Source organism: the organism of the source record quoted next, unplaced genomic scaffold (assembly GCF_019419815.1).
Source record: "Pyrus x bretschneideri cultivar Hongxiangsu unplaced genomic scaffold, Pyrus_bretschneideri_v1 Contig22, whole genome shotgun sequence".
Taxonomy (NCBI): Eukaryota; Viridiplantae; Streptophyta; class Magnoliopsida; order Rosales; family Rosaceae; genus Pyrus; species Pyrus x bretschneideri.
In genome coordinates, this window is record NW_025999524.1 from 541,904 (window position 1) to 561,800 (window position 19,897).

Below are 19,897 nucleotides of genomic sequence, written 5' to 3' on the forward strand. Positions count from 1 at the left end.
TATATTTAAAGGTCGAATAATCAAATTAAGCTCCCACTTACCACTCAGCAACGCAGAAAAGAAATTCCCATACGAACAACAGAAAGAATCACCACCGAATCAAGATTTGCATAGCATAAAGATGGATCTCGGCACCATAATCTTTTGACGACCTAGATTTTGACTGACACTCTATGTTCATAGCCAACCAAAAAATTATAGGATGATTGCGGAAGCAACAAAGAACTTGACAGAAAAATTTGGCGACAAGACCTTCATCAACAAGCACACCGGACCCGAAATCTTGTCCATGGCCAACGCTAGTTCCATAACCAATGGATCTCAGTTCTTTATCTGCACTGCCAAAATCGGGTGGCTCGACGGCAAGGTTGTGGTCAACAAGGCCGCAACACGACTGCCCCAAGAACGATCAACCCAACAAGAACAATCGCAACAATCACGATCCCAACAATCGCAGAAAAAATGACCCCAAGAACAATTGCGGAAGCGCCAAAAATCTAATGGAAATTTGAAGAGAAACTAAACTAGAAAAAAAAATGTAAACTACTACAAAGAGAAACCACCAGAATCCGTGGCGTGAGCCTAGTGGCTCTGATACCATGTTAACTACATTGCAAATGATGAAGAATTGGTACAGAGGAAGAGGAAGATGATAGAGAGAAACAAGAGAGATTGTATTGATTGATTGGAGAAAATGTATATATCTGAATTTTAGGAAATGGTAGTTATACAATCCCTTATATAGCCCTATATCCCTATTACAATAATACCATTTTAACTATATTAACAAACTTAACCACTAGAATAATGCCATGTGGCATTTCTGTTATATCAGTTATTGGAAACAAAATTTAATTCTTATATTTAAGCCTAAATGTAAGTAAAAGATAAACCTATAAATAAGGAATGACATTTATAATGAAAAGATAATAAGAAAACTGATATGGATATTCACGACCCAACCCAAAAAGTAAACTAAACCCGATAATCACTCACAAAATTGAACTTATATCAACTTACTCCATGCAGTATGGTAGCACACAAAAGTATTGAGGCTATAAATAGAGAAACAAATGCAAACCAAATTATAATTAAGCGTGTGGTAATTAATATTCTCTTAAACTAACATATAATAAGACTAAGGGAATAATCTGTTGGTGTGGGTTGAAGATTTTCCTATAAATATGGCTTGAGCCATGTTTTACAAAAAATTGTTAAAGTAACTGGATGGGGAGTGTTAATTAGGTTCATTGAACAATTTGGCTCATTAAATCTTATACGTACAGAGGTTAATTGGCCCTTCTACATTATATTCATTGTATGAAGAGTAAATGGTGTGTATTTGTATTTAATCCATTCATTTGCATTCTCTATATATTTGTTCATTTGAGGATGAATGAAACCAAAAAGGACTAAACCCAAAATTAGCGTAATCATCAAGAAAAATGAAGTCAGTGGCAGCAATCACCTTTTTGTTGTTTTGTTTCCTTTGCATGGCTGACCATCAAATGGGCGGAATCAAATTAGTAGAAGCCAGCAGCAGTCGGATGCCATTAATGGTCAGCACCAAACATGCTTCTGCAGCTCCTGCTTCTGATATTCATATCGATCGTACGTGTTTCTTATAATTTACTCACACTTTAGGGTTTAGGGTTTCGAATAACTTTTTTTTTCAACTGTTGGTAATTACATTTTACTTTTTTTATTTTGATTGGATGCATGGACTGACATTGATTGCGATTGTACGTGAATCTGCAGTTTGCCACGGGCAGTGTAACCAAAACGAGGTTTGCTGCGATTGCGACGGTAGCAAAGTTCCACCCTTCTGCCTACAGTGCTGCATCGGGGGCACTGATTAAACACATGAAAAACATATTGGATTCTGATCCAATATATTCCTAGCTACCCTTTCAATTTTCAATTTCAATAATATTGTTTCTTCTTAACGAATGTGAAATTTTAATGAATAAAAGTGTTCCTTGGATCTTAGTTAATTGCAAATTTACTCTTCGAGTTAAGTGGTTTGTTCACAAATATGTTTGAAACTTATAAGTGAAAGAATCACTAGTTGCATAAGTGGTGGGTGCGACTCAATCTAATTAGGTTCTTCAAACAGGGTTGGAACAGAAACAAGGGTTAGCAATATTCAGTTTTAGCGTGTGACATAAATCTTATGATGCGCATCACCGAGTCGACTGTAATAAGTTGCACAGCCATATTCGATGGACGCCGTAAATTCTGTTTACACTAGCTGCAAATTAATATACAACAACAGTTTCTATTTGTTTCATTTAACTTACCGCTAAGGAAGACATGCATGCCATCATCAAAGCCCACTTTGACGGTATACAACTGCTGCCACCGCATTGATTTACAATATTTTATTTTACCTATATAATGTATATATATCTATATATATTTAAAGGTCGAATAATCAAATTAAGCTCCCACTTTTCAATCAGCAACGCAGAAGAGAAATTCCCATACGAACAGCAGAAAGAATCACCACCGAGTCGAGATTTGCACAGCATAAAGAAGATGGATCTTGGCACCATAATCTTTTGACGACCTAGATTTTGACTGACACTCTATGTTCATAGCCAACCAAAAAATTATAGGATGATGCGGAAACAACAAAGAACTTGACAGAATGTCTATTGAAAATTTGGCGACAAGACCTTCATCAACAAGCACATCGGACCCTAAATGTTGTCCATGGCCAATGCTGGTTCCAGAACCAATGGATCTCATTTTTTTATCTGCACTGCCAAAATCGAGTGACTCACTACTACAAAAGGGCCTTATAGTGTCAGTTGTTGCTTCGGTTTAATATAATATAGTGTCAAAAAAGAGACTTGCGACACCCATTGAAGATGACATCGAATTTACTATCTCTTATAAGCGTCATAAAATGTCTTTGTCACTTTTTAACTGACGTAAAAATTTAATGTCGCTTATAACCGACACATATTTTAATATTTTTAAGTACTGGCGTCGCTTTAAATAAAATAGTGTCGCTTTTAAGCGACATAAATTATGGGTGTCGCTTCTAGGCGACACTAATTATTGTTTTTAAATATTTTAAAGCCTGCGTCGATTCTAAGCGACGTATATTTTAGTTTTTTTTAAATATTTTGAAACCCGGTGTCGGTTGTAAGCGACAGATTGATGGTCTTTATATACTCTCCCCTGTGTTTTCTTCTTCTTCTCTTGCACTTTTCTTATTCGTTCTTCCAATTTACAAAGCCTCCCCGTGTTCTCTCTCTTTCACCTTTCTTATTTGGTCTTCCAACTTCATTTGTTCCTTCTTCACAACAGTAAGTTTTTCTTTCTTGTAATATTTTTATTTTCTCCTCTTATGTTTAATTTTTAGTTACAATTTATTTTTGTAGGGAATTTATTTGAGCTGGTTGAGTACATAAAGAATTGTTAACGTCGGAATTCTTCAACAAATCAGGTTTGTATCACTAACTTCTTTAATTTTTAAATTGTATAATACACAAGTTTATTTATTTAAAAATTTTAATTTAAGTACTTAGATAAATTTCACTATTTTTGTTAAATTAATAAAAATTTAGTCGAATTAATGAATTTTGTCACTTGAATTGTTATGAGAAAATGGAATGAATAATATTTATAAGTATTTATGTTAAATTAACAATATTAAATATAATATAAACTTATAATATTGAGTAATATAAGAATATATTATGTTAATTTTTTTTTTGGCACTCTAATTGTTATTTTAATTTGTTGTTATTTTGATAATTTTTTGTTGTTATTTACTAGAATGGATTAGATGAACATAATTTGAATTGTTACGAGAAAATAGAATGAATAATATTTATAAGCATTTATGTTAAATTAATAATATTAAATATAACATAAACTTATAATATTTAGTAATATAAGAATATATTATGTTAAATTAATTTTTTTTGCACTCTAATTGTTATTTTAATTTGTTGTTATTTTGATAACTTTTGGTTGTTATTTACTAGTATGGATTAGATGAGCATAATTTGAATTGTTATGAGAAAATGGAATGAATAATATTTATAAGCATTTATGTAAATTAACAATATTAAATATAACCTAAACTTATAATATTTAGGAATATAAGAATATATTATGTTAAATTAATTTTTTTTGGCACTCTAATTGTTATTTTAATTTGTTGTTATTTTGATAACTTTTGGTTGTTATTTACTAGTATGGATTAGATGAGCATAATTTGAATTGTTATGAGAAAATGGAATGAATACTATTTATAAGCATTTATGTTAAATTAACAATATTAAATATAACCTAAACTTATAATATTTAGGAATATAAGAATATATTATGTTAAATTAATTTTTTTTTTGCACTCTAATTGTTATTTTAATTTGTTGTTATTTTGATAACTTTGATAACTTTTGGTTGTTATTTACTAGAATGGATTAGATGAGCATAATTTTGATAACTTTTTGTTGTTATTTTATTTTTTTTTTACTATAATAGGTGATGGAAATTAAAGGATTGCAATCGTGATAGAGTTCGAGGGGTGAAAGATAGAAATTGAAAATTCTAATAGTTATGCCTACATGATAGGGATTGAAAGATTGTAAGCATCTTAGTGTCAACGTAATATTTTGCCTTCGTAAAGTGGTAAAACATGGACAAGAGTTGGTTGACAATACCCCGAAATTTTGAAGCATATACAACTAGAATTAATTTGTTTTTAGATCAAGCAGTTGCAAATGGTGTTGGTCCTGATAAGTTTAGATGTCCTTGCAAAAGATGTTGTAATCGATATACTTTTGTTAGGAACACTATTGTTGAACATCTCATATTGTATGATATGGATAAAGATTATAAAAATGCTTGCTGGCGACATCATGGCTAGCAAAACATTGGAGAGCAAAATGTGGCAATTGGAGAAGAAGAAACAGGAGATGAGGTGATTAGCATGCATGATTTTCTTAATGATGTATTTGTCCAACCATTAACAGAAGAAGGTGTTGGGCCGTCTACTGAACTCCCTATTGGGGAAGGGCGTCCAGAAGATGTGCAAACTTTTTTTAAGTTGCTTAAAGAGGCAGATCAAGATTTGTGGTCAGGTTGTAAGGAGTTTAAGAAATTGGAAGCAGTTGTAAGATTGTATCAGATCAAGTGTTTAGAGAGAATGCCTGACGAGATCTTCACCACTTTACTGGAGTTAATTAAAAGAATGTTGCCTAAAGGGGATTGTTTGCCTGAATCCTGTTATAAGGCAAAAAAACTTATAAATAACTTGGGTCTGTTGTATGTGAAAATTGATGCATGTCCCAATGATTGCATGATCTATTGGAAAGATACTTCGAATTTGACCGTGTGCTCGGTTTGTGGTAAATCAAGATATAAAATTACCAATGCAGAGGATAGCTCGAGGAAAAAGGTCGCAGCTAAGGTTATGTGGTATTTTCCTTTAAAACCACGATTGCAACGATTTTTTATGTCGAAGCATATGGTTGAACATATGAGGTGGCATACAACTAAATGTCCTAAGGATGAGTTTATGAGACATCCTTCAGATTCTCCAGCATGGAAGCATTTGGATAATTTATATCCGGATTTTGCGTCGGAAATTCGAAATGTCCGATTAGGGTTAGCCAGTGATGGATTTAATCCTTTTGGGAAAATGAGGAATGATCATAGCACATGGCCTGTGGTGCTTTCTGTTTATAATTTGCCACCTTGGATGTGCATGAAGTAGCCAAATTTGTTGTTGTCTCTGTTAATACCAGGACCGCACAGTCCTGGTAAAGAGATTGATGTATACATACGTCCATTGATTGACAAGCTGAATGAGTTGTGGGAGGTGGGCACTCCCACTTATGATGCGTATTCCAACCAAAGTTTTACGATGAAAGCTGCCATGTTATGGACTATAAGTGATTTTTCGGCTTATGGAATGTTGTCAGGATGGAGTACACATGGCTATAAAGCTTGTCGACATTGCATGCATGATAAAGAATCTATTTACTTGCCAGCGAGTCGTAAGATTTGTTATATGGGGCATCGACGTTTTCTTGAAGATAATCATAGGTTTCGAAGGCAAACCATAACTTTTAATGGTCGCCGAGCGCATCGTAGTGCACCAAGGTAGTGGACTGGTTTACAATGTCTCGAAGAACTTTCTACATTGAGATTTACTTTTGGAAAACCAAACAAAGATGCTTCAGTTGGGCAACGCAGAAGAAGAACTTCGAGCAGTACAAGTAGTAACAGTCAGTGGAAGAAGAAATCTATTTTTTATGAACTACCTTATTGGAGGCATCTATTGATTAGACACAATCTTGATGTTATGCATATCGAGAAGAATATATGTGACAATGTGGTGGGAACATTGGTAGATATAGAAAAGTCTAAAGATGGATTGGCTGCACGTGCAGATCTTGAATTCTTGAACATAAGACATAGTCAACACCCACGTAGAGAAGGAATAGAACATTTCGACCTCCAGCATTGTTCACATTTAAAAAAGAAGAAAAAACTGCGTTTTGTAAAGTGTTGTCTACTATTCGGGTCCCCGATGGATATTCATCAAATCTGTTGCGATGTGTGCACGTGAATGAACGAAAATACATGGGTTGAAAAGTCACAATTGCCATGTTTTAATGCAGCAGTTACTCCCACTTGCAATATGCCTGGTTTTGCCTAAAGCTGTTACTATGGTTTTATTAGAGTTAAGTGCAATTTTCAGACAGTTGTGTAGTAAGAAGGAGTCTGAGGAAGGATTTAAGCAACTGAATTCAAGAATTACCTTGACATTATGTCAACTTGAAAAAATATTCCCTCCTGCATTTTTTGATATAATGGTGCACCTCCTAGTTCACTTGGCAGATGAAGCAGCTTTTGCAGGGCCTGTTCAATATAGATGGATGTATCCAATTGAACGGTAATGAATTAATTTTTATAAATTTTTTACAATTGTAGTCATAACTTTAATTAATAATTATAATAATTTGTATTTCGTTTTATAATTGTAGGTATTTGCAAACACTGAAGCGCTATGTTCGTAATAAGGGTCGTCCTGAAGGTTCTATTGCTGAAGTATATTTGGTGGATGAGTGTTTGTCCTTCTGTTCCATGTATCTTAGAGACATTGAGTCTCGTCGTACCCGTAGAGGCCGAAATGAAGATGGTATTGGACGTGGAGTAAATATATTAATCATTTTTTGTATTAATTAGACTCTGTTTCATTTTGTATGTTATGATATCGTATCATAAAATTAAATTTCTGTTTTTTTTTGCTTGTTTCCTGTCGCTTTTAATCGACGGCATATATCATCTGTGTCAGACTTGGCGTCGGTTTTAACCGACGCAACCTTAGCCTATTTCGACGCAATGTTAGCCTATTTCGACACAAGGTAAAAACATGTTGTGAATCACATGTATTAATGTGAAACAAGGACGATTATTTTTTATTATTTGCAGTTTTATACCCCTAATAATAATAATTATATATTAATTTAATAGTTTTATACCCCTAAAAACTATAATAATTATATATATAATTATTATACGAATTATACGAAACTAATTTCAACGATCCAACCGTCAAACATGTTTGTATATAATTCGAGATCGTATACGCAAAAAATCGCAAAAAACAAACATTCTGAGATCAAGTAACGGGACAAAAAATTTCGACGGTTATCAACGAAAAATGACGATTTAACGGTTATTTTAAGTCCGATTTTGATGATTTTTTATAGCTACACTCCTTGACCCTATATGAATACAATGAATGAATTCGATCTTCAATTTAAAATATTTATACTAGTGGATACCACAAAATCTTATGTTATACTTAATGAAAGTATGAATAAACTCTTAAGTGTTAGTGAATCTATCATTTTGATGAGATATGCATTCTACGAAACTAATTTCAACGATCCAACCGTCAAACATGTTTGTATATAATTCGAGATTGTATACGCCAAAAATTGCAAAAAACAAACATTCTGGGATGAAGTAACGTGACGAAAAATTTCGACGGTTATCAACGAAAAATGACGATTTAACGGTTATTTTAAGTCCAATTTTGATGATTTTTTATAGCTACACTCCTTGACCCTATATGAATACAATGAATGAATTCGATCTTCAATTTAAAATATTTACACTAGTGGATACCACAAAATCTTATGTTATACTTAATGAAAGTATGAATAAACTCTTAAGTGTTAGTGAATCTATCGTTTTGATGGGATACGCATTATACGAAACTAATTTCAACGATCCAACCCTCAAACATGTTTGTATATAATTCGAGATTGTATACACCAAAAATTGCAAAAAACAAACATTCTGAGATTAAGTAACGGGACAAAAAATTTCGATGGTTATCAACGAAAAATGACGATTTAACGGTTATTTTAAGTCCGATTTTGATGATTTTTTATAGCTACACTCCTTAACCCTATATGAATACAATAAATGAATTCGATCTTCAATTTAAAATATTTAGACTAGTAGATACCACAAAATCTTATGTTATACTTAATGAAAGTATGAATAAACTCTTAAGTGTTAGCGAATCTATCGTTATCGTTTTGATGGTATACGCATTCTACGAAACTAATTTCAATGATCCAACCATCAAACATGTTTGTATATAAATCAAGATCGTATATGCAAAAAATTGCAAAAAACAAACATTCTGAGATCAAGTAATGGGACAAAAATTTTCGACGGTTATCAACGAAAAATGACGATTTAATGGTTATTTTAAGTCCGATTTTGATGATTTTTTCAGCTACACTCCTTGAACCTATATGAATACAATGAATGAATTCGATCTTCAATTTAAAATATTTACACTAGATTTTATGTCATGATGATCAATGAAAATTGAAGACTTTGTAAAAGGAATAAAATGCAAGCTTTGAGTTACATTGGCAAGGTTTAAACTTTTGAGAAATGCTCATCTAATCCATTCTAGTAAATAACAACCAAAAGTTATCAAAGTTATCAAAATAACAACAAATTAAAATAACAATTAGAGTGCAAAAAAAATTAATTTAACATAATATATTCTTATATTCCTAAATATTATAAGTTTAGGTTATATTTAATATTGTTAATTTATCATAAATGCTTATAAATATTATTCATTCCGTTTTCTCATAACAATTCAGATTATGCTCATCTAATCCATACTAGTAAATAACAACCAAAAGTTATCAAAATACCAACAAATTAAAATAACAATTAGAGTGCAAAAAAAATTAATGTAACATAATATATTCTTATATTACTAAATATTATAAGTTTATGTTATATTTAATATTGTTAATTTAACATAAATCCTTATAAATATTATTCATTCCATTTTCTCATAACAACTCAAATTATGTTCATCTAATCCATTCTAGTAAATAACAACAAAAAATTATCAAAATAACAACAAATTAAAATAACAATTACAGTGCAAAAAAAATTAATTCAACTTCATAAATTTATTAATTAAAATATTATATGAGATAACATAACTGATCATTTTTTAATTTTGGGTTAAACTTTTTTATTTTTTTTTGTTTTTGTTTTTATCCTTGTTCCCTTTTTTTTTTTTAAGTTAAAACTTTTTTTTTATGTTGGGCGGGAATTTTCCCGGTTTTTGTGCACGGGGAAATGGATTGGAAGACCTTTGTCAGTCACTATCACGTCAGGCTTACTTTGGTTTTAACCAACGCAAACTTATCCAATTTCGAGACTACCTGCTACGGTGGTCTTTCTGTCAGAGACACTACACAGATTTGTTCTTATTTCGACGCAAATTTGTTCTTATTTCGACACAAACTTGTTCTTATTTCGACGCTATAAAAATCTATCTGGCTAACGTCGGTTTTAACCGACACAATATGACCTTATTTCGACGTTACTGACCTTTCACTGAAAAGTATGTCAGGCTTTCAGTCAAAAGTATGTCAGGCTAGGTGTGTCTAGGTCGAGTCAGATATAGTGTCGGTTTTAAGCGACGCAGATTTGTTCTTATTTCGACGCTATGCAAACTAACGTCAGGCTAGGTGTGTCTAGGTCGAGTCAGATATAGTGTCGATTTTAAGCGACGCAGATTTGTTCTTATTTCGACGCTATGCAAACTAACGTCGGTTTTAACCGACACACTGGGACCTTATTTCGATGCTATGCAAACTAACGTCGGTTTTAACCAACGCATTAGGACCTTATTTCGATGCTATGCAAACTAACTTCGGTTTTAACCGACGCAATGATCTTTCAGTGAAAAGTATGTCAGGCTTTCAGTCAAAAGTATGTCAGGTTACGTGTCTTTAGGTCGAGTCAGACCTTGTGTCGGTTTTAACCTACGTAAAGTGTTCATATTTTGACGCTAAGTTTTTATCCATATTTAATCTCCTTTATTTCCCATCACTTCTGTGATTCCACTTCTCTCTCTCATTTTTTCCCTCTCTTTCTCCCATTTCAGGCTTACTATTTCCCCCATTTCAGCCATATTCCTTCTCCTTCCATTAAATTTTGCTATAGATAATTCTCGTGAAGATCAACTTTCTGAGGAACTTCATTTGGAAGAAGACGAGGGTGATGCTGGTTCTTTTTTGAATGATTATTAATCTCAGTTTTTATTTTTATTTTTTTGTGTATGTTTAAACTATTATTATGCCTAAATTGAAAATATACATTTGTTTCCTGGTTTTTAATTGTGTTTTTGTATTAACAAGGTACATCTCAACGGAGGTGTGGACCCTCAATTCCTAAATGGACGAAACAGCTTTGTTCGTTTGATTCATCTGGAAAATGCATTAGTGATAATGCTAGTGCTTTTTCAAAACATGTAGCAGCGGAGGTTAGAGACTATAGAAATCTCCCATTGGAGAAAGATTGACGTAAGGTTACGGAAGAAGATAAGGAAGCTTTCTGGAATAGAATAAAGTTATAGGTATTTTTATTTTTAGTTGAAAATAGAAGAATAAGTTAATGATTGTAATAATAATTGACTAGCTTGATTTTTTTTTGTTTTTTGTTTTTATGGATGTAGGGAAATATTTTTTTTGAAGATGCAGATATAGTAAAAATACCTTTGATCCGTCATATGACGCTTAAGATTGCAGAGCATGCGCACAAAGAGTTTAGAAATAAGTTAAAAAAAAAGTATTATACTAAAAGAGCAGAAGAGGTGCGCAGCCAGCCTCCTCCTGATGTGATTCCTGCCCAATGGGATGATTTGTTGGCATATTGGAATAGAGACCAAACAAGGGTAAACCTTACATGATTTATTTCGTTATAACTTTAAATTTGCCTAATATAATCCTTTTTTTTTTTAGGAGGTTGCTGAAAAAAATAGGATTAATCGAGGATTGAAATCAATGAACCATACTACTGGTACAAAATCCTTTGCAAGAGTGCAGGAAGAATATGTATGGATTGTACATTTTGAAGAAATGATTAATTTTAAATAATCTATAGTTATAAATTTTATTTTCAGTATGAGATTTGCTTAAAATTGTTTGTATGAAATTTTATTTTTGATAAAGCGGAAAAAGCATGCGAAAGAAGCAGATCTGTAACCTTTTTTTGTGAATGTCATACACGAAAAGATAAAATATGGGTTGATGAAACATCGGAGCGTACAGGGTAATTGATTTTTTCGTGTTAGTATTTCATTTTATTAATTTTTATTATCTATAGCTTATTTTTCTGTTTTACGATTGAATTTTTGTTTTTAAAAATTGTAATGCAAGGCAACAATGGAGAGCAATCTGTAAACGTTGATTGAGTCGGGCCAGGAGGATAATGAAGATCTTAGGACCCGAGTTTATGTTGATACAATGGGTCCTGAGAGGCATAATAGAGTCAGAGGATACGGTCATGGTGTGACTCCTGATATGGTGTCCTATGCATCTTCTTCATCTTCTACATCAATTTCCTCCAGGAGATCATCTAAGAGTTCAATGGCATTGCTAATGACTCAAAATAATGAGTTGAAAATGAGGGACAAAAATAATAATAAACGGATTTCGGACCTAGAGAACAAGCAAAATCAGTTGTTTGCGTAGTTTTTCCAAAGATTTCAGCCACAACCACCGTATAGCCCGGGAACCCAACAGTCAGGCCAGAGTTAGCCTCCTCAACAGTCAGGGCCAAAGTCAGCCTCCCCCTGCATATCCGTATGCTGGCCATAATTAGCAACCTTTATATCCTATGTATCTGATGCTTACGCAGCCCATGACATACATGCAGCAGCCGCCCTATGCCATTCATGCAGCAGCCGCCCATGCCATACATGCAACAGCTGCCTTATTAAGTGCCAGTATATCGACCCGAGATGGCTGCTCCTAGTGGATTTTGTCCTGAAGTTCCAGCTGGGGGGTTTTTTGGAATGCTTGTGGGTGTTGGATTTGATGTGGACTTGTCGAGGATTTTTGGATCAGATGGAGGATCTCAAGGAGAAGGTTCTCAAGCAAAAGGATCTGGACGACATTCAGGCGCAGATTCAGTTGGGTAGTTTATTTGGTTCATTTTCTTGTCGGCTAAATATGACACTTTAATCGTTCTATCTTTTTGTTTTTTTATGTTATGTTTGTAATGTCGGATTTAGTGTTTGTTACTGACGGATGACTTTTTGTATTTTATGTGGAATGTTAGATGTACAGTACTTGTATGTTTTGGCACTACTGTTCTTGTTATTTATTTTCATTAATGTTTATTTAGATCTTGAAATTTATTATTTTGATTATATAATTTATTTTAGTTGGAATTAATTGAAATTGCATGCAGTTGTCCATCTATTTTTATTATTATTAATAAAGATAGTGTCGGTTAAGACCGTTACTAGATTTCATATTTTATTTATTTAATTGTTATCTAACGTCGGTTTAAGGGATATTTTATTTATTTAATTTTATTACAATGTCGATTAAAAGCGACAGTAGGTTGTATATTTTACAATTAAATTGTTGATGCACGTCGCTTTAAACCGACGTTAAATTTAGTGTCGCTTTAAACCGACGTTGTGTAGTGGCGGATTAAGCCCATAAACCGACACTGAAGCCCTTTCGTAACGCTAACAATAGTATCGCTATTCCAATGCGACATTACATTGTTTTATGTTGGATTTGTGCCAAATTTCTAACAAAAATTTGATTTCTCGTCGATTTTTCCTCCGCTGGTGATAGCATATATTGTAGTAGTGACTCGACGGCAAGGTTGTCGTCAACAAGGCTGCAACATGACTGCCCCAAGAACGATCAACCTAACAAGAACAATCGCAACAATCGCGATCCCAACAATCGCAGAAAAAATCAACCCAAGAACAATCGCGGAAGCGCCAAAAATCTAATGGAAATTTGAAGAGAAACTAAACTAGGAAAAAAATGTAAACTACTACGAAGAGAAACCACCAGAATCCATGGCGTGAGCCTGGTGGCTCTGATACCATGTTAACTGCATTGCAAAGATGAAGAATTGGTACAGAGGAAGAGGAAGATGATAGAGAGAAACAAGAGAGATTGTATTGATTGATTGGAGAAAATGTATATATCTGAATTTTAGGAAATGGTAGCTATACAATCCCTTATATAGCCATATATCCCAATTACAATAATACCATTTTAACTATATTAACAAACTTAACCACTAAAATAATGCCATTTGGCATTTCTGTTATATCAGTTATTAGAAACAACATTTAATTCTTATATTTAAGCCTAAATTTAAGTAAAAGATAAACCTATAAATAAGGAATGACATTTATAATGAAAAGATAATAAAAAAACTAATATGGATATTCACGACCCAACCCAAAAAGTGGACTAAACCCGATAATCACTCACAAAATTGAACTTATATCAACTTACTCAATGTAGTATGGTAGCACGCAAAAGAATTGAGGCTATAAATAGAGAAACAAATGCAAACCAAATTATTGTTAAGCGTGTGGTAATTAATATTCTCTTAAACTAACATATAATAAGACTAAGGGAATAATCTGTTGGTGTGGGTTGAAGATTTTCCTATAAATATGGCTTGAGCCATGTTTCACGAAAAATTGTTAAAGTAACTGGATGGGGAGTGTTAATTAGGTTTATTGAACAATTTGGCTCATTAAATCTTATACAAAGGTTCATTGGCCCTTCTGCATTATATTCATTGTATGAAGAGTAAATGGTGTGTATTTGTATTTAATCCATTCATTTGCAGTTTCTATATATTTGTACATTTGAGGATGAATGAAACCATAAAGAACTAAACCCAAAATTAGCATAATCATCAAGAAAAATGAAGTCAGTGGCAGCAATCACCTTTTTGTTGTTTTGTTTCCTCTGCATGGTTGACCATCAAATGGGCGGAATCAAATTAGCAGAAGCCAACGGCAGTCGGATGCCATTAATGGTCAGCACCAAACATGCTTCTGTAGTTCCTGCTTCTGATATTCATATCGTTCGTACGTGTTTCTTATAATTTACTCACACTTTAGGGTTTAGGGTTTCGAATAACTTTTTTTTTTAAACTGTTGGTAATTACATTTTACTTTCTTTATTTTGATTGGATGCATGGACTGACATTGGTTGCGATTGTACGTGAATCTGCAGTTTGCCACGGGCAGTGTAACCAAAACGAGGTTTGCTGCGATTGCGACGGTAGCAAAGTTCCACCCTTCTGCCTACAGTGCTGCATCGGGGGCACTGATTAAATACAAGAAAAACATATTGGATTATGATCCAATATATTCCTAGCTACCCTTTCAATTTTCAATTTCAATAATATTGTTTCTTCTTAACAAATGTGAAATTTTAATGAATAAAAGTGTTCCTTGGATCTTAGTTAATTGCAAATTTACTCTGAGTTAAGTGGTTGTTTATCTTAAATTTTTTTTTTTTTGTCACAGATATGTCTTAAACTTATAAGTGAAAGAATCACAAGTTACATTAGTGGTGGATGTGACTCAATCTAATTAGCTTTTTAGATCAGGGTTCGAATAGAAACAAAGGGTTAACAGTCTTCATTTGTAGCGTGTGACACAAATTTTATGATGCGCATTACTGAGTCTATTGTAATAAGTTGCACAACCGTGATGGACACCGTAAATTCTGTTTATCCTAGCTGCAAATATACACAGTTTCTAAATGTTTCATTTATCTTGCTGCTAATGAAGACATTCCAGCCATCATTAGAGCTCCCCTTGAAGGTGTGCAGGTGGTGCCACTGCACATGGTCCCTAGTTCAGGAGGTCCTTTGATTTACAATTTTACTTTACTATATAAAGTATATATATTTAATGCTTGTTTAAGAAGTGTTTTTAAATAACTGAAAGCGTTTTTAGAAAAACTGCTTTTGAAACAAATTTTTAGTAAAAATGCAAGTTTATCCTGGAGAAGCACTTGCACTGCTTTCTCAAACTTCTTGCAAGAAGCACTTTAAGTGCTTTTGAAACACAAAAACATTTTTTTTTCTAAAAGTGTTTTTAATGATTTAAAAGCACTTCCCAAACGAGTCTTTTAAGGTCGAATAATCAAGTTAAGCTCTTAGCCCAAGTGTTATCTCGCTTCTTATCTCTGTCCAACTGGATTCGATTACTTTTTTTTTTTTTTGGTATTTAAAAGCAAGGAGCTTCAAATCCAAAAACATAGAGGATACGGATAGATAGTCACCACATCATGCATCATTTTCTTTTTTCTTTTTTTTTCTTTTACGTTATATCAATTTATACACAATAATAAAAATATAAAATATAAAAGAAAATGTAGCAATTAAAATTTTAGATTTTCGAAAGATCTCTGTCTGAGTTTTGCACAAAATTTCTAAAATTTCAAGGCCGACCCTGATCATGAATAACTTCAAAAAGTTGAATGACCAGTTCACGGATCAATACTAAGATCAGAGAGGTTATTCGAGGATGTAAAGATCCAGCAAATCAAAAGGTGTCTTATAATCTCCACTTATGCAAACCTGTCCACTGTAAAGTGTCTACTTTTCACATTGGGCTGTATAATCGATAAACTTCCTTCTTCTGTCCAAAATTACTTTCACCTCTTACATATAAATATTGCATATATTTATAATTCTGCTTTCCAACCTCAACTTTAAATTGCAGAAATAAATTCCAACTTTAAGTTAGATGGGGACCAACAGTGATGGGAGACTTCATTAAAGCCTTGCTTTACTGCGTGACATATCAATTCAATAACAAAATATTATGTGTATATTTTCACATGACATTTTATTATTGCATGCAATGTGATGTCATATTGGGTGAAATAGTTTCATGCAAGTTGTTCTTCTAAAAATGGCTTGTTTGCCTAAGATTAGATTAGATTGGATTGAATTATAAGAATCCAGGAATATTGAAGTCAGAATTGAAAGTGAAGGTGAAGTATTTTTTCAGTTTGGGGGAGTATTTCTGGGCATTGAGATAGATAAATTCTCTTCACAAGTAATTCAAATGACCCTTCGTATGGTTTCTCTCCTTACTTAATAGGACTTTGACACAATGCACGTTGTTTTTTATTGAATTTTTTGTGAAAGTTGAGTTTAATTAGCGTATTACTTTATCTCACTCAATACATTGAGCACAAATCTATCTCACTCATCATGTAAACATCATATTGTCAAGTGATGAGATATACGTCGGATCACATGTAAGACTCGCCCTATTTTGAGGTAAAGCATAGTGGCTAGATTTACTTGCCAAGTTGCATTACTTTGAGAAATATGACTTGTCACTTTTCTTGTGCGGGAGGAGTACTGGTGTTTTGTATTTGTGTGAAAGAAATCGGGAAGGTATCCAGACTGTTAAAGGCATGGAGGAATAGGGGGCTCTGACATTTGCATGATCTGGTTACGTAGAACTTGATCTGTCCCTACTGCCCTAATGTACAAGTCTGAAGAGCATCGAATTCGGAACATGGAAAAGGTTGATTTTGGATGTCAAAGCACTTGTTTCTTCTCCTCTTTTTGCTTTTCTTCTTTTTGCCATTAACAATCACTTAGATGCTCAAACTTCCTTTGATTATCACAAACATGCTCCGCATGTGTAAGTGGAATGGAAGGAATTCGAATCAAATCATGGATCAAAAGTATGATTTATTTCCCTTTATATAGGACATCAATGTTGCGTCTAATTTCATATTATTCTTCATTCTTGCACTTATTATGCATAGAAACAAATACGGTGTATGTTTTGATATAAAAATTATCGTTAAATTTAAAGTGACAAAAAATCTATAAAGAGTTTCCTTCAAAAATCTCACATTAGCGATTCTCAAGAATTAAAAAAGAAAAAGAGAAGCAAAGGGTTCACCCACGCAACCAGAGATAAAAATAGAAATGGGGGAAAAGGGCGAGCATCTATAAAAAGAAGGGAATATTTGAGTACTGTTGCCGATCCAAGGCCCCAAATCTTGGCGCCAAAATCCAAGTCATTCTCCCTCTTCCCTCCCTCCCTTCTGGAGCACGTTGTCGTTATCCCCTGCTCTCGGCTGCAATCCCACCGTGGACCCCACCCATGTTAGTAGCGGTTCACCACCTTCGGAAACAATTTCTCAATGCAACGACCACCCCTCACATCCACACACCTACCATAATACAGAAATTGACATGGATTGTGCTTATGTTAAATTTTTCGTAAATTCTAAGTATTTATACCTCTTTTTTATAGTCTCGTTTAAAGTTTTTCTATTTTTTATTCTATTGTTTTTAGAGTCAATAAACACTTTTAAATTTTCAGCTAATTACAGGAAAAACTTTAAGATATGAAAAAGAGAAATGCTAAGAAGGCTCTCTTAAAGTATAATTTTTTATTAATTTTTTATCACCTCATAATTTAATATTAAACTTCGTTGCAACATTATGAAATATTATGTGAAAAAACGTAAGATAATAGAGAATCTCTATTGAGAAGCAGCTTTGACCGTACCATCTAATTTGTAAGATTTAAAAAATAATAATTCAGATAGTTTTCCTATTACCATCTAGTTTTGAATGCACATTAAATTTTTTAAGTAACACAATGATGTAACAAACGAGCACTAAACATTTGTCCGTCTACGAAAGCGGTCAGCTACTTCCCCGGGCATCACCTCCCCTCTCTGCTATTTGTGTAGTTCTTTATCTCTCCCTCTCTCTCTCTCTCTCTCTCTCTCTCTCACTCTCACTATTTCTGTGACTCCCGTCTCTGAAGTCTCTGACTGATCGGTGTAAACAGGACATTAACTCTTCCCACATTTAAAGCGCAATCTTTCCTCTTCCCCTTTCCCTTTCCCTTTCACTGAGAATCCAGAAAGAAAACCCAAATCCAAACCTCTTTTCCATCTCTCTCACTCTCTCTCCTTTCATCTTTTCCCTCTCACTTTCCCGCTGGTTTCCATTTTATTCCTTGCCTCCTCCTCCTCCTCCGTTTTCATCACTCAAAAGGGAAGAAAAAAGAACCCATCTTTTTTTTTATTCCACCCTTTATTCCCTGCTATATTTAGCTCACCGATTCCGCTGCAATTTCCCAGAGAGAAATGGGATTTTCCGGGAAATCTCAGCCGGTGGATCACATGGGTTTCGATTCCGACCCTAAAAAATCATGGGTCGTCGCCGGAATCTCACTACGTGCGCCGTTAAAGCCGTTGTATACAAACCCGGTAGAGCAAGTTGACGGGGAAGAGTGCTCGACGACTCCCACGGCGGAAGAAGCCAGGATTCCGGCGAGGCTGACGTGTCCGCCTCCTCCCAGAAAACGTAAAGCTGCTGCTTCGAAATGCAAATTTAATGGTGCTCGGGAGTTCTTCACTCCTCCAGATTTAGAAACCGTGTTTATACGACGCCATGTTGAAAGGGCCAACTGACTTTCGAAAGTTTCGAATTTAAGACGCACTTTTGGCTCCAATTTCTTTGCCTTTTTTTAGTTTTTGTTGCTTTTTTTTTTAGTCTGAAGTGATGGTCCTTAGGATCTTTGTATTCGGAAGGTAGCTAGGAGATCATTATGTATAGGGTGATTATTATAAATAAATAAAACTTCAGATCTTAGCTTCATTGCTTCATGAATTTTTGCTCTGTTTCTGCCCTGTGAGATCGCTGAAATATCTTGCTTTTGCTCCTCTTCTATTTTTGGGCTTTTTACTCAGATCAAACTTTGGTGCAAAAAGAAAGACGCAATGATTGATTAGCTGACCTATCTCATATCACGATTACGTTTTTCCTAGTCCTTGTCCTATTTTGATCTCTTTTTCTTTAATAATTCTGTGTTCATGATCATGCGTGGGACTGGAGAGTGACAAATTCCAAGTCGAATCTTGGTAAGCATCCAAAAAAGTCGCCAAACGCCGAATCTACTGGGCAAGAAATCCCTTTCAATGGATTACACGAAGTGCGACTGTTTTTACTAAGACTTGCATGAAATGTAAACGTTAAAATGACGGTATTTTAAACCTACCACAAGTTCGCTATGTGTCTTTACTTGTTCACATTTCATCACTTAATTTGAGACACCATAATCTCGACCTCTCTCACGCTTTGCGTCGCTATTTTACATAAAGTTATATAATTGATTTGTATCACCATCATCTTAGCAAGCCCCTTTCCTGTTCAACTAGACTGACCGACAGAAGGAAGCCCTACAGAACCCCTTGAGCCATGGCCCCAGGCGGCTGAGAAAGTCTTTCATCTCTGCCATGATGCCATCATCATATATGTTAAAGACTTGAGAGTCTGGTCATAGTGTCCCACACGCCATGAGTGGTGACCCCCCACCCACCTCGGACTCATAGCTCAAGTCATGCCCAGATGAAAAAGGACAAATCCCATGTGGGGTGGGAGTGGAGGATTTGGAATCCTATGTGAGTTTGAATGGCCCTTATTTTGCACTTTCTTTCAAACTTAAGTTTTGGAGTACCAATAATTGAGGATC

At 34.1% G+C, this 19,897-nt stretch overlaps 1 protein-coding gene across 1 annotated transcript; it reads left to right on the top strand.

Moving 5' to 3' along the window:
- Positions 1-18,083: 18,083 nt before the first annotated feature.
- Positions 18,084-19,021, top strand: LOC125477783 (cyclin-dependent protein kinase inhibitor SMR6-like). Its single transcript, XM_048585236.1, has one exon. It carries the CDS (start codon positions 18,510-18,512, stop codon positions 18,834-18,836), a length of 327 nt encoding a protein of 108 aa, XP_048441193.1. The 5' UTR covers positions 18,084-18,509; the 3' UTR covers positions 18,837-19,021.
- The last annotated feature ends 876 nt before the right edge of the window (positions 19,022-19,897 follow it).

What these genes read in the sequence shown, in the direction of transcription:
- LOC125477783 (XM_048585236.1), top strand. Translation starts at nt 18,510, where the DNA reads ATGGGATTTTCCGGGAAATCTCAGCCGGTGGATCACATGGGTTTCGAT.